Source organism: Aspergillus welwitschiae (assembly GCF_003344945.1).
Source record: "Aspergillus welwitschiae strain CBS 139.54b unplaced genomic scaffold BDQ94scaffold_6, whole genome shotgun sequence".
Taxonomy (NCBI): Eukaryota; Fungi; Ascomycota; class Eurotiomycetes; order Eurotiales; family Aspergillaceae; genus Aspergillus; species Aspergillus welwitschiae.
In genome coordinates, this window is record NW_020798700.1 from 984,458 (window position 1) to 996,986 (window position 12,529).

The window sequence follows — 12,529 nt, forward strand, 5'->3', positions numbered from 1 at the left end:
ACCAATGCAGTGAGTTTCTGCGACTTCTGCTGCCTTCGACCGCGGCTGGTGGACTCCACCGAACATTCTTGGATTCTTTCTGGGTGTTGACGATCGCGTCTCCCCAACCAGATGCGGATCCACTCCGCCGTCATCTTCCGCTTCCCCAACACTGCATTCCACAGTGAGTATCTGGACAAAGGTGGCAACGAGGTGTATTGTTGTAGACACCGTGATTGCATTTTGTCTTTTATGTAGACTGTTAGTACTACTATGTGAATTTAAACATGACTATCAGAGGTCCAATCTGGTACTATGTCGGTCACATGATTCCGCAAGGTGTGACGGAGTGAGAATATATATAAACAGCCAAGTGAATCCCTGTCTTCCAACTTCAGTTTGGTTCTATTAGTATGACGACCAATATTCACTACATTATTCGGTTCCTCTCTGGATGCTAAGTATTACTTTCCCAAGTAAATGGAAAATTAGGATTAGCCGGAAGGAGCCATCAATCCTGGGCAGGAACGAGGTTTTGCAGCACCTCTACATTATCCCTCCGGTCATCCCGACTCAGGACAATTACTGATAGAATGACTGACTAAGGACCAGCGGGCTTCAGCTAGAGTAAGTAAGATATAAAACTCCAACCCAGACTTCACGTCACAGCATCCACGCAGTTACAGTGCTCTGGGGATGACCGCTCCCCAGAATATGCACCCAGGCAGCAACGGATCGATGCGGACATCCGCCGCACCCGGGAAGGAGGAGCGGACATCTGCCGCCACCCGCCGATAGCATTAACGATGTCCCTAACAGCGAGGTATCTGTGACTTGATGTTGTGCAGTAGCAGCTGGAAATAGGTTAAGTTGCCAAAAAGTGCAGTTGGCTGATTAGGGACTCAGCCCATATACTGGGACAGTATATCTAGTAGGGGATGTCAACGCATCAACCAGCAGACCAACCACGCTGATTTGCGCCTAACTGGAGAACAGGCAGAAGGATAGATATCCCCCCAGCAAGAAACAGTCCAGTTTGCTAATCGCACAACGCGTTGGGGATAACGATAAAGATTCCCGCAAAACCTCCGTGGGATTTAACGGGCAGCGTTGAACCCGTGATAGGTCGGTTCAGCCGATCAAGGCGCCAAGTGGGGGAAGCTAATGGAGGTCCTAACTCGGGGACGAGCTTCCCTTCTGTTGATGCAGGGGTATGATACAGCTCCTGAACGAGTGATATAGCCGCTGGAGTGCTTGTGCGAACTAGAATGAGTGACGGAGCAACACAGAATCCTGAGTGCTGCATAATGTATTCACAGCTCCTCCCTAGCATCTGCTCTCGCTTCCGCCTTCAGATCTATAAACAGCAGACATGCTGTGGAAGGATCGCAGTCGTGCCTGAATTGCTGAACCCTCACTAGCGCTGAGGCGTTCGACCGGCCGACCAGGCAGATTGACCGGATACCAATCAAGTCCCAGACACTAATGCAAGGTCGCTGTGCCGCATAAATGCTCGGTTTCAAGGGACATGGGCGGCTAAACTGGCTGGGGGATGTCCCAGAAGGTGGCATCGATTCTTATTTCTGATGTCCTGCCGCGACAGAAATAATATCCTGTCTTTGCTAAATATCCTATACATTCTGTTTCCTCTCTGGTCCAAAGCTACTACATTATGTCTACCACCCCAGAGGAAGAAGCGTTGCATCAGCTGCAACAAGAGCAGTCGAAGCTGCTGGACGCCATCGACGAGTTACGAACGATTGGCGTCGGCAGCCTCGTGGAACTTCCTCAGCTGGTGGTCTGCGGTGCCCAGTCAAGTGGGAAGAGTTCCGTCCTCGAAGCTATCTCCCGAGTGAGATTCCCAGCGAAGGACAACGTCTGTACGAGATTCGCGACCGAAGTCATCCTGCGCCGGAGTCCAACACCCAAGATCAAGATTTCCATCGAACCGGGGCGGTCGCGTAAGGACGTCCGAGAACGAGCGACCCTTCAGGCATTTGCGCAGGAGCTGTCGCCACACGACAATGATTTGCCGGCTGTCATTGAAAAAGCAAAAGACTACATGGGGGTAAATGAAACAGCCCATTCTGGATTTAGCGATGATGTTCTCAAGGTCGAGATTCTAGGACCCGATAAGCCAGAATTGACCTTGGTGGACCTGCCCGGCCTCTACTACTCCGTGAGCCAGGATCAAGGTCTGCAAGGAATCAAGGTTGTCCGAACCTTGACAGAGAAGTATATGAAGAATGCAAGAAGCATCATCCTTGCGGTCCTCGGCGCAAAAACCGAATACCATCTCCAGGAGGTTCTCAACATCGCCGAACGTTTTGATCCGAGACGCGAGCGCACGCTTGGAATTATCACTCAGCCGGATACACTCGAGCCAAATTCCGAGCAGGAGGGGACGTATCTGCAGTTTATCTCTAACCAGAAAATTCGCTTGCAGCTCGGCTGGCACGCCTTGCGCAATCGCTCCTTTGAGACACGGGATATACCGGACGACTCCCGCGACGAGAGAGAGAAGGACTTCTTCAACCAGGGCCGATGGTCCTCTCTATCCAGGGACAGTGTCGGAGTTGAGAGTCTCCGGCGACGCCTTAGCAATATCTTATTCATGCAAATCCGTCGTAATCTCCCTGGGCTGATAGCTGACATCAAGGCGAAGGCTTCCGACCGGGAGAAGGAGCTCTCGAAGCTGGGTCCTCCACGTACTACCGGGCAACAGCAACGGGGATATCTGCTCAACATCAGCAGCAGCTTTGAGCGTATCACAGGGCAAGCGTTGCACGGCCTATATGCGGACGAGTTCTTTGGTGCGTTGGAAAATATAACTGATAGCCACGACTTCCGGCGACTCAGGGCCATCATCAGGCAATTGAATGAGTATTTCGCTGACGCCATGGCCGCTCGAGGGTCTCGTCGAATAATCGTGGATCGTGTTCCGGGGTTCGTCCAGGATTCGATGCAACATGACTTGAAAAACCCTTACTTACCAGGAAGGCTTCCACATTATGTACTTCGGAAGAACCTGGAAGAGGAGGTCGCCGAACAGGCTCGGAAGAACAGAGGAATTGAGCTGCCAGGCAGCGCTAATCAGCTCCTCGTGGGTAGCCTGTTCCGCGATCAGTCACTCCCATGGGAAGGCCTCGCGAAAGAGCATGTCCTGAAGGCCTGGGAATCAGTGCGGTATTTTGCGTTACTTGTCATGCAACACACGACGGACGATCATACCTTCTCCTTGCTGGCTGGATCCATTATTGAGCCTGCACTGGACAAATTGAGGCAAAATCTGCTGGACAAGCTCGATGAACTGACTGCATACACGAAACGGGGCCACCCATTGCCCGTGGGCAAGAGCTTTCTTACACAGATACAGAAGGCGCGAAGTGAACGTCAGCTGTCTTCGTTGAAGACCAAACTCACGTACAGTCATTCTCACAAGCCTGACGGGGAAGCCCTATTCTCGATGAAAGCAATCGAAGAGGCAACTTCCAACCTGGAACTGTCCCGTGATGAATATGCGGCAGCTGAGATCATCGACCAAATGCAAGCATATTACGATGTAAGAACGAAAGAGAAGAAGAGCCAGCTAAAAAGGACTAAGCAATTTGTGCTAATCGATCGCTCACAGACTGCAATCGTGACATTCGTCGACAACGTTGCAACCCTGGGCATTGAAAACTGTCTTCTTGACCCTCTACAGCGGATCCTGACCAGCCAGGTGATTAACAATATGAATGATGATCAAGTGCGAGAATTAGCCTCTGAGCCATCCTATATCAGCGACGAGAGAGACCGTCTGGCCAGTGAGGTCGACAAATTGCAGGCTGGTCTCCGCACTCTCAAGACCTTTAACATCCAAAAGCCTTCAATGAGTGAACCACCCTCATTCGAAAGGCTAGAGATAATACGGACTGGCATCCAGCAGAAATCCATGCCATCCAAAGGTGCAAAACCGACGGCTCAGCCGTCAATTTTTTCAAGTCTGCCTGAAGCGAAGCCTCATACATCACCAGCTACGAAGCCTTCTAACGGAGCTGCAACCACGGGCTTCTTCACCTTCACAAGTAGGTTGTCATGCTCCCAAGAGAGGACTTAGCTAATCTGCCTAAAAGCCCCTGAAACACCGTCTGGGCAGGTTTTCGAAACTCCCCCGTTACGAAGCGCGATCAACTCGCCCAATGCTACTTTTGGAGGTAAAGCTACTTTTGGAGGTAATGCAACTTTTGGAGGTAAGGTTGACTCCGGGACGACGCCTGTAGTAAACTTGTCTCCCACTGCTGAGGCTTCTAAAGAGGGCAGGAAGAAAACAAAATTATCGCCAACATATCGAGCCGGTCTGCTCCGGGGAATCTCGAGCCAGGGCTTTTTGCCCGAGTAGACTCGACGAGTGAAGAGCTTACCTTCTATGATTTGGAATGTCAAGCATGCCATTGGAAGTGATGATTCTCATGAATTGTAGTACTTATCAACACGTAACCTAACATAAATGCTGTACTCCGTATAACGCTAGGCTTTTCCGATGCCAGTCATCCACCTGTTCCGTCAGCCTGAAGGAAATTGCCATTCGGAATATATGGATCACCCGTGAAAGAAAACAGATGTGTCCAGCGTCCAACCCATGTGTCTTTCTGTAAGATGGTAAACAACTCAACCTCTACCAACCCCAAGAGCGCTCTTTAGTACAATCATTTGGTTAACATGACGAGTCCGGCGAAAAAGCACTTTTCCAATTCATCCTCCGCCAACGGACACGTGAGGTGCCCCACTATCCAAGTCACCTCGCAACGGATCGATCAGCATTGGAGACGGACAAAGCCAAATGTAACGTTATTGAACAAAGGATGCATGAATGTTGATATGGACGTCGTCGCTGTTAATCAGCGAAATCGGCGTCAGCCACTGCTCAAAAGGACGGAGATAACATCGCGGAAGTTGCCGACAGACATTTACAATGAGTGCAACAATACTGTTCTTGCAACAGGCTCACCAGCCGTATTCTCGCCGGTCGCCAAATAGTCAGCTGTGGACTTCTGCTGGTGATGGCGTTGATTTTCGTAGATACTGCATACTAACACGATCCGAGAGCAACCAATAGCATCAGAAACATTTTTACCAGTGCAAAATTGTCATGTTGTGACAGTTCACCCATGGCTGATTCCGCTGCCAGCTTTGTCTCCCGTGGCTTATTTGATCACGGCATTTCCCTGACATTGTTGCTCTAACCCTCAATTATGCAGATGGTATATAAGCTTCACCCTCGATCGACAATACTGTTGGCATTTATTGCACCACACATGGTACTATAAGCAAATACTCCTGACCCATACTCATACCCTACTTCTATATCAACAGTGTCCCCAAGTAGCGACTGCGTCGCTTGCCTTCACAGATATGCAGGCCGAAATGTGCTATGACGATGTGGCATGGGAGCTGTCAGATGACATCTCGGATTCTTGGGTGGAGCAATTTCATAACATTGGGGTAAAGAAAGCCATAGGGTATTTCATTCTAAGACATGATTCCGGCGACGACCCCAGATTAAGACTTATCGGCAAGGGCTCGTTCAACATTATATTGCGGATGAAGTACACGCATAAGTCGACCAATATACACTTTTCGCAACCAGGGGCTATCCTTTTTCCAGAAGAAAAGACAAAGAATAAAATTACCGTGATGCGATATATTGCAGATCAGACATCAATCCCGGTACCCTTTGTTCTTCACTCTGGGACACGAGATGAGAGCCCGCTTAAACTCAGCCCTTTTATCATGATGAGCCATATTGATCACAAGACGAATATGTATGCTGCATTGAATGTACCAGGCTGTCCGGTGGAGAAGCGAGGGTATCTTAATCCAGACATTGATGAAGATGATCTCCGGAAGCTCTACGCCGAACTGGCAAAGGTCCTCCTCAAGCTTGCCAAGCCAGAATTTCCCTCGATAGGGTCTCTTGTCCAGGTCGACGACTTTACATGGGAGGTAGCCAGTCGCCCCTTGTCAATGAATATGAACGAGCTTGTTCGTTTAGGGACACTACCGCGATCAAAGCTTCCACCACTGGATGCCACGTTCAAGTCTACGTCTTCGTACATGGAAGCGTTAGCACAGCTCAACATCCAGCACTTGATCCATCAAAGGAACAATGCAATAGAGTCCGCAGACGATTGTCGACGAAAGTACGTTGCACGGCAACTGTTCTACAAGCTTGCCAAGGAAAAGAAACTCTTCAACTCATGCCATGAGCACGGGCCATTCAGACTCTGGTGTGATGATCTCCGACCAGGCAATGTTCTCCTCAACGACGATATGCAAGTGACCGGGGTGGTGGACTGGGAGTTTACATATGCAGCACCAGTCGAATTCTCATATGCACCGCCATGCTGGCTTCTTATTGAGAATCCAGATCAGTGGCATAATGGTATGGAGGACTGGACGCGAGTCTTTGATCGCCGACTCAAGACGTTCCTCTCGGCAATGCGACATTGTGAAGATGCGGAAGATGTGCACGGCGAGCCCCGGCTGTCAGATGAAATGGGAAAGAGTTGGGAGAGCGGCGACTTCTGGGTGGTATATGCCATTTTGCATAGTTTTGCGTTTGATGCTATCTACTGGCTGGAGATTGACAAACGGTACTTTGGACCCACGGAGACGGACGAGGCAAGTGAGGCATGGAGAGAACGGATATAACTCTTAGATGAAACCCAAAGAGATGAGATGGAACATCTTGTGACGAAGAAGCTTGCCGAGATGGAGAACAGGGTATTGGCATGGGAGCCAGATGAGTACACTGAAGAAAATCGCCTAATGCTGACGAAGAAGAGACAAGAAGAGGTGGTAGATCCAGCGCCATGTTGACTCAGAGCAATCTTTCTTCTATTTCATCGTGACTTCTCGCCAAGGACTTACATACACGAGCTGAATACTGGATATTACTGCAAGGAATAGAGACTCTATCGAGCTTATACACTCATAAGCCTTGCTCGGAACCTTGAGACATTCTTACATGGGAATCATACAACAGGATAAAAATCCGACAGTTTGCGATCGGCGTATTAAGTGGAGAATTTGTAGGTGCTATGCAGATGACATAGTCTGCTGAGTGAAGGTCCCTTGCTAGATAGTAGAATGTGGACGCGCTAAATGCTAGACCAAAACGATGTATCGTGTCTATTCGACCAGCCGACGGAGAGATGTCTCCCAACATAGGTCGTTACGGGGTCACACTTACATAGTATTTAGGTATATGCTTAGAACGAAATGGTAGTATCGCCTCTCTAGGCATCTGCGTTTAAAAGTAGTAAACAAAGAAAGCAAAGATACTTCAAGCAATACTCTATATGAAGAGTAATGGCGCTATTTGAGTATTTATGCATGTCATGTGTTACACTTCACCAGTCAAGCACGGCACTGTTCACGGCACTGTTCGGCGAATTCCTCCACCTTGCTGACCAATTGCTCAGTCCAACTCAGGTGCGGGCAGTGACCGGTAGGCGCATGGTAGATGGTAAATGCAATTCCCCTCTGAGCTTGCAATGCGATCATCCCTTCCTGGTATTGCGGAAGTAGGGTGGCATCGTTATCCGAAACCAGGTATGCACATGGCAGCGATGAGTAAACGTCATGGGTCAACACGCCTGTGTTGATGGGCGATGCTGTCAATGTTGCAGCCCATTTGGCTGCTTCCTCCGCCTCCAGGTCATTGAACATGAATCGGTGGGCTTCTACGACAGTTCCCAAACCAGCGGCTCCGTGTTTCTGAGCCCCCAAATGTTATTATAGTTGGTATATAGAAGGGTTGTGCGCTGAAGCAACTTACATGGAATCGCATGAAAGGCGGCGTGACAATTGGCCCCTCCTTGGGTTGGAAGAAGGTATGGACAGACTCTCCGACAGGTATGACAAAGGCATTCTCAAAAAAGATCCCTATCACGCCCCCCCTTTGGCCCTTCGCGTGACGAGACTTGTACTGTAGTTGGGGGACAGCAGCCTGAGAGGCAATGAGACCACCTGATGAATGGCCTAGCATGATAACATCCTTCCCTTCTTGAACGATGAGCTTTTCAAGAAGCTGGTTAACGACCTCAACATCGTCCGAGTCAGTGGGATAGCCCTCAACCGGAGGACCCGAGTCAAAGTCTGGGTGGCTAACATCCCCCACGTTGAGTAGGCTGAGATCGCATGTTGGGCGCTGGGGGCAGTAGGCCTCAAACCCTCTGCCTTCAAGGGACTGCCTAAAGGGCTCATAAGGAGCAGGCGTGTGATAGGTCCCTGTACAGATGACGACAGCTGTTTTGGCGGTCTCGTTAGCGGCCATAGTGATATGGGTTGCACGAAACAGGCCTGCTTGGCTATGCGATGCGGAGGTATAGTGAATTAGCAAGATAAGGTTGGGGGAAGAATATAACTCAAGGCACAACGACAAGGAAGAAGGAATCTTTAAATTGCGGCATGATTTGGCCCCCACGATACTAACTTCCACTGTAATAATTTGATGGGACTGATTTGATTTGCTTCCGTTAGCCTAGTGGCAGTGGTGCGGTGGAGGCGGGCCAGAGCACATACGGCTCCGTCCGATTGAATTCATTTCTTTAGCCACTTGATCCCAAGGTTACTGCTAGTAGCCAGTAGATTAGATAGTTTGCGGACGAAGCCAACCCCCACGTTTAGCTGCAGAGTCTGGTATGATCACGAAAATGGGGAACTAAGTGTCAACCTGCTGGCTCCGTCAGTCTTGAGGCAAGTAGTAACTTTATTCATTAGTAGGTATCGCATTATAGCTGGATGATGCTACACGCGGGGTAGCTGCTTTTGTCATGGCCCAGAAGTAGGAGATCGTGTTTATCAGTTTCGAACTTGGTGCTCGACTCGGTTGGTGATAATAATCGCATGAACCAACTATGTGGGTGGAGACGGAAGATAAGCCCAGATGTTAGCATAATAGTCTGGATATAGCCCCGGCGATGGTGAGAGTTGGCCGAAGCGCCTTGACCTTGACTATTCCACGCCGCCCCACTACGCGCGGCTCTATGCCTCTGTCTCCATCGTGAAGGTCATCCACATTGGCGAGGCCGTACTAGTCGCACTGCATCGCTTCGACCGGCGCCGGTAGCTATGGTCAGATGCTTACCAGTAGTAAGTAGATAATTGGGGGCAGCCGTACGAGTTCAGCTGCCCCGCTTTGGATGGAGGTGCACTGGCTTGTACTTATAGTATCTCTCACTTCGGTACGGCACAGCCACTCGCACATTCCTAAGCCACGAAACAGGCCGTGAGGAGCGAGAAACTGCGAAGCGCAGAAGTTCCTTTTATCAAGGTAACTGCATGGGCCAAGATCCTGGCGCGGGGTTCAGCCACCCGTCGAAAGAACCGTGCCACTCCGGTGATACGGTCGCTGATCTGGATGAAAATCTTGCTCCTACTGGACTAGAATTAACGGATCCATGAAGATATGCAGGAGACAACTCAGGATCATATGTGCGTGTGAGTTTGAAATCGTATGTGCTCGGGTCACAGACCAAGCCAGGATGTGTTGACTGCAGTAAGTGCAGCTTCCGCTAATTGGTGAAGCCTTGATTCGCGTCGGACGGCGGCAACACCAAGGTGGAGCCCCTGATGCCTGTCAATGTCAGATTTTAGTGCGTTTAACTTCAGCATCGTGCATCCACCATGTAAAATTAGGCGAGAGAAGGCGCCCGGGAACACACCAGGTGCTCCGGTTATTATTATTAGAGGAGGGAGACGTCGTGATACCAAATGATATCGGAAGTGGATGTCTTAGACACTCCCGTCACGGTAGTCTTTCATATCAGACACCGTTATACTCTCAGCTAGATTTTTGTGAATGACATAGCATCAGGTTCATGGTTATTATCACACTGCATTGCCACTGAGTACTTAATTTTCTTCCATATACAATGGCATGTGGGGGTACCATATCAGGATCTTTTCTCGGCGACATAAGCGAACAGCAATATATGCGGCCGGAAATGTCGGTAAGACTATTATAATACAACTATACCAACATTTCTGTAGAGACGCCTGGCACACCCGACAAGCTATTTTGCACCGTAATCTGACTTGGATTTGTCTGGTAAAAAGCACCTGGAGAAGGAAGGTGTGCCATCTGTTGGGGGTGGATGCCCTCGCCAACCCGTTCAAACTCATCGTCTAGTGAACCGAGCAGTGCGACAGTATCAACGCGTTGCTTCCGGCGTGACAAAGATCGCCCAATGGACCCGAAGGTTCGGAGCCCTCGCCGAGGCTTCTCGGGAGGCTTGACAACCTCGACGCGGGACCGGAAGAAGATCGGCCCCAGTGTCGGTGCACAGGACACCAAAATGCCACAGGCTATCTCGGCCATGCACAGGATAGACGCATCCAGTGCGCAATAGGTGATATTGGTCCCGTCGCATGTCCTGGTTTGGATGATGCGTTCAATATTCACACCCGCCGTTCTATGTTTTGCGTTAAACGGGTTCCACTAGGATGCTGGTGGCCGAAACAGAAAATACCGTAAAGAACAATGGTCGGGTACTGAAGAAAAAAGCAGCAGTACTTACATCAAACCCAGTAGAAAGGCCGCAGTAACACTGATCTTCTTCTCCTTGGGCATATTCAAACCCCACACTATGGGCATGGGTAGAGATACAATCAGCAGGTCAACCGCGAGATTGAAGCTCCCTGAGGCGAATTCCACCTTCGTTATATCCCCGCATGTCCGATTGATAGAGATATCCCAGTTGGCGTTAATAGGTCGACAAAGGAGAGCAATTGTCAACACCGATGCCATCCAGTATAGCGTAACGAGCGCCATCGTGGTGATTGTACACCAGCGAAACCAGTTGCCCCTGAATAGATCCAGGTACAGACATAGGATGGCCAGACGAAAGGCTGCTACCGCTAGACAGAAAAACCATTGCGATGAGAACAATACTTTCAAAGAAATCGTCAATTTGTCCGTGGGGACGCTGGTTATGTTCCAGCCATATGCCCCCGCCAGAACACCTATCCTATATTAGTCCAGGAATGGAGAGCAGTAAGCTTGAGGGTGTTTCTCAGAACTATCATACCCACAATATCGTCTATCACAAAGCCGGTGAGGCCAAACTACAGAAATGATATGTCAACGAATCGCAGCCATGATGGTGAGGTAGAAGCATCAAGTTGGGATGCAGGGAAGGTAAAAAGGCAGCATACCAGCGCCAGGGCGGTTAGATAGTCATGGCTCTTCCAGCCGGCTTTGCGGATCCGAATTGCAATTGCTCGTAGTAGTACAGCGATGGTACTTAAGGTCCAAAGTATGACGGACGCAACAATGAGTTTTGTGCCTTCTCCACCATTGATGGACATCGTGTTGGATAGTCCTACCAGTTAGAAGATATATATCGCCCGAGCGCACATAGGAACGTGTTACACGGGAGGGTAAAAGACTTCTTGGATTGAGCATTAAATAAGTTTCCCCTCAAGCGGATCCTGGGATGAACCCCGCACGCTGCCTTTGTGCATGATGCTGAATTGGGCTGAGACTGGCAGAACTCCTAGTTGCGATGGAGCTGCTGCATGTAACCGGACTTAACAGGGATTTCAAGCGTTAGTCTTGGTTCAATCATATGAGTTTTTAGAGAGAATTTGACAAGCCACTGGCGACCGAGGATGCATAGTGCTGGCCGACCATTCGAGGCTAATGCATCCCAAAGTAGACTACCTGAACAGTGTCAAGTATGGGGTTGAGAGCGGGGTGAACGCGATGTGGTGTTCAACTATCATCAGACGGGAAATCCAACAAAGTCTGTCTACCACTACAGATGAAATCCAAGGTGCCGAGGATTCTCCGATCGATTGGGAATATTTATCAGTCTAGCTGCGCGAGCTGAGGGTTATCCAATCCGATCCGAACAGTAACAGCTAGTTGATCCTTCCACTAACCTTCCTTTTTACCCGTCTGCTCTTAGGGCTGTGGGGCGTAAAGAGAACCCGACACTGCATCACTAGTGTTGCCAGCGCCAGCTGAATCTGTCTTATGGGCGGGGATGCCCCCGCACAGGTGGTGCTATTGCGGCAAGGCAGGAGAATACTGTTTTTGAAAGATGGTCTCATGATTATCCAATAGAAGGTCAAGCAGCCACGTGAGCAGATGGAGTAGTCGGCCACTGAATCTCAGTTTGGTAGCCTCAACCGTTTAACAATTTCTTCTGGCACTACAGCAGGAAGCACTGTATTACGATGCGATATGTAATAATCACAACCTACAACAAATGAGCATGTGGTATGAGCACAGATTATGACTACGCTAGTAGGCATGTTTGTGTGATCCGCGCCAATGACTGGCACGGCTGGAAGCGCCCACAGACAGGGCTGTTGAGGGGTCCTGCTCGGGTGGCTGGGCTTGGATAACCCCACCATATCATGCCTTACGTGCACCAGCTTTCCTTTCTGTGATTGTGATATATTGTCCAGAAATAGGAAGGTATGTGATAAGACATACATTAGTCCCACTCTCCAAGATGAAGAGAGGGGAAAAGTTGTCCCTCCGTCACATTTCTCG

At 49.6% G+C, this 12,529-nt stretch overlaps 4 protein-coding genes across 4 annotated transcripts; 2 read left to right on the plus strand and 2 right to left on the minus strand.

Moving 5' to 3' along the window:
- Positions 1–1,651: 1,651 nt before the first annotated feature.
- BDQ94DRAFT_167640 (dynamin family protein) lies at positions 1,652–4,360 on the plus strand (the record flags this gene model as incomplete). Its single annotated transcript, XM_026770858.1, has 3 exons — positions 1,652–3,541; positions 3,611–4,046; positions 4,095–4,360. The coding sequence occupies 3 exons, from the start codon at positions 1,652–1,654 to the stop codon at positions 4,358–4,360; spliced, it is 2,592 nt and encodes an 863-aa protein (XP_026629792.1).
- Positions 4,361–5,385: 1,025 nt separating this feature from the next.
- Positions 5,386–6,840, plus strand: BDQ94DRAFT_157616 (phosphotransferase family protein; the record flags this gene model as incomplete). The annotated part of the gene is made up of 2 exons (XM_026768770.1): positions 5,386–6,646; positions 6,680–6,840. The coding sequence occupies 2 exons, from the start codon at positions 5,386–5,388 to the stop codon at positions 6,838–6,840; spliced, it is 1,422 nt and encodes a 473-aa protein (XP_026629793.1).
- A 540-nt stretch (positions 6,841–7,380) lies between these two features.
- On the minus strand, positions 7,381–8,299 carry BDQ94DRAFT_167642 (alpha/beta hydrolase; the record flags this gene model as incomplete). Its single annotated transcript, XM_026770859.1, has 2 exons — positions 7,381–7,740; positions 7,802–8,299. The coding sequence occupies 2 exons, from the start codon at positions 8,297–8,299 to the stop codon at positions 7,381–7,383; spliced, it is 858 nt and encodes a 285-aa protein (XP_026629794.1).
- Positions 8,300–9,997: 1,698 nt separating this feature from the next.
- On the minus strand, positions 9,998–11,334 carry BDQ94DRAFT_167643 (uncharacterized protein; the record flags this gene model as incomplete). The annotated part of the gene is made up of 4 exons (XM_026770860.1): positions 9,998–10,439; positions 10,545–10,989; positions 11,055–11,091; positions 11,182–11,334. 4 exons carry the CDS (start codon positions 11,332–11,334, stop codon positions 9,998–10,000), a joined length of 1,077 nt encoding a protein of 358 aa, XP_026629795.1.
- Between the last annotated feature and the right edge of the window lie 1,195 nt (positions 11,335–12,529).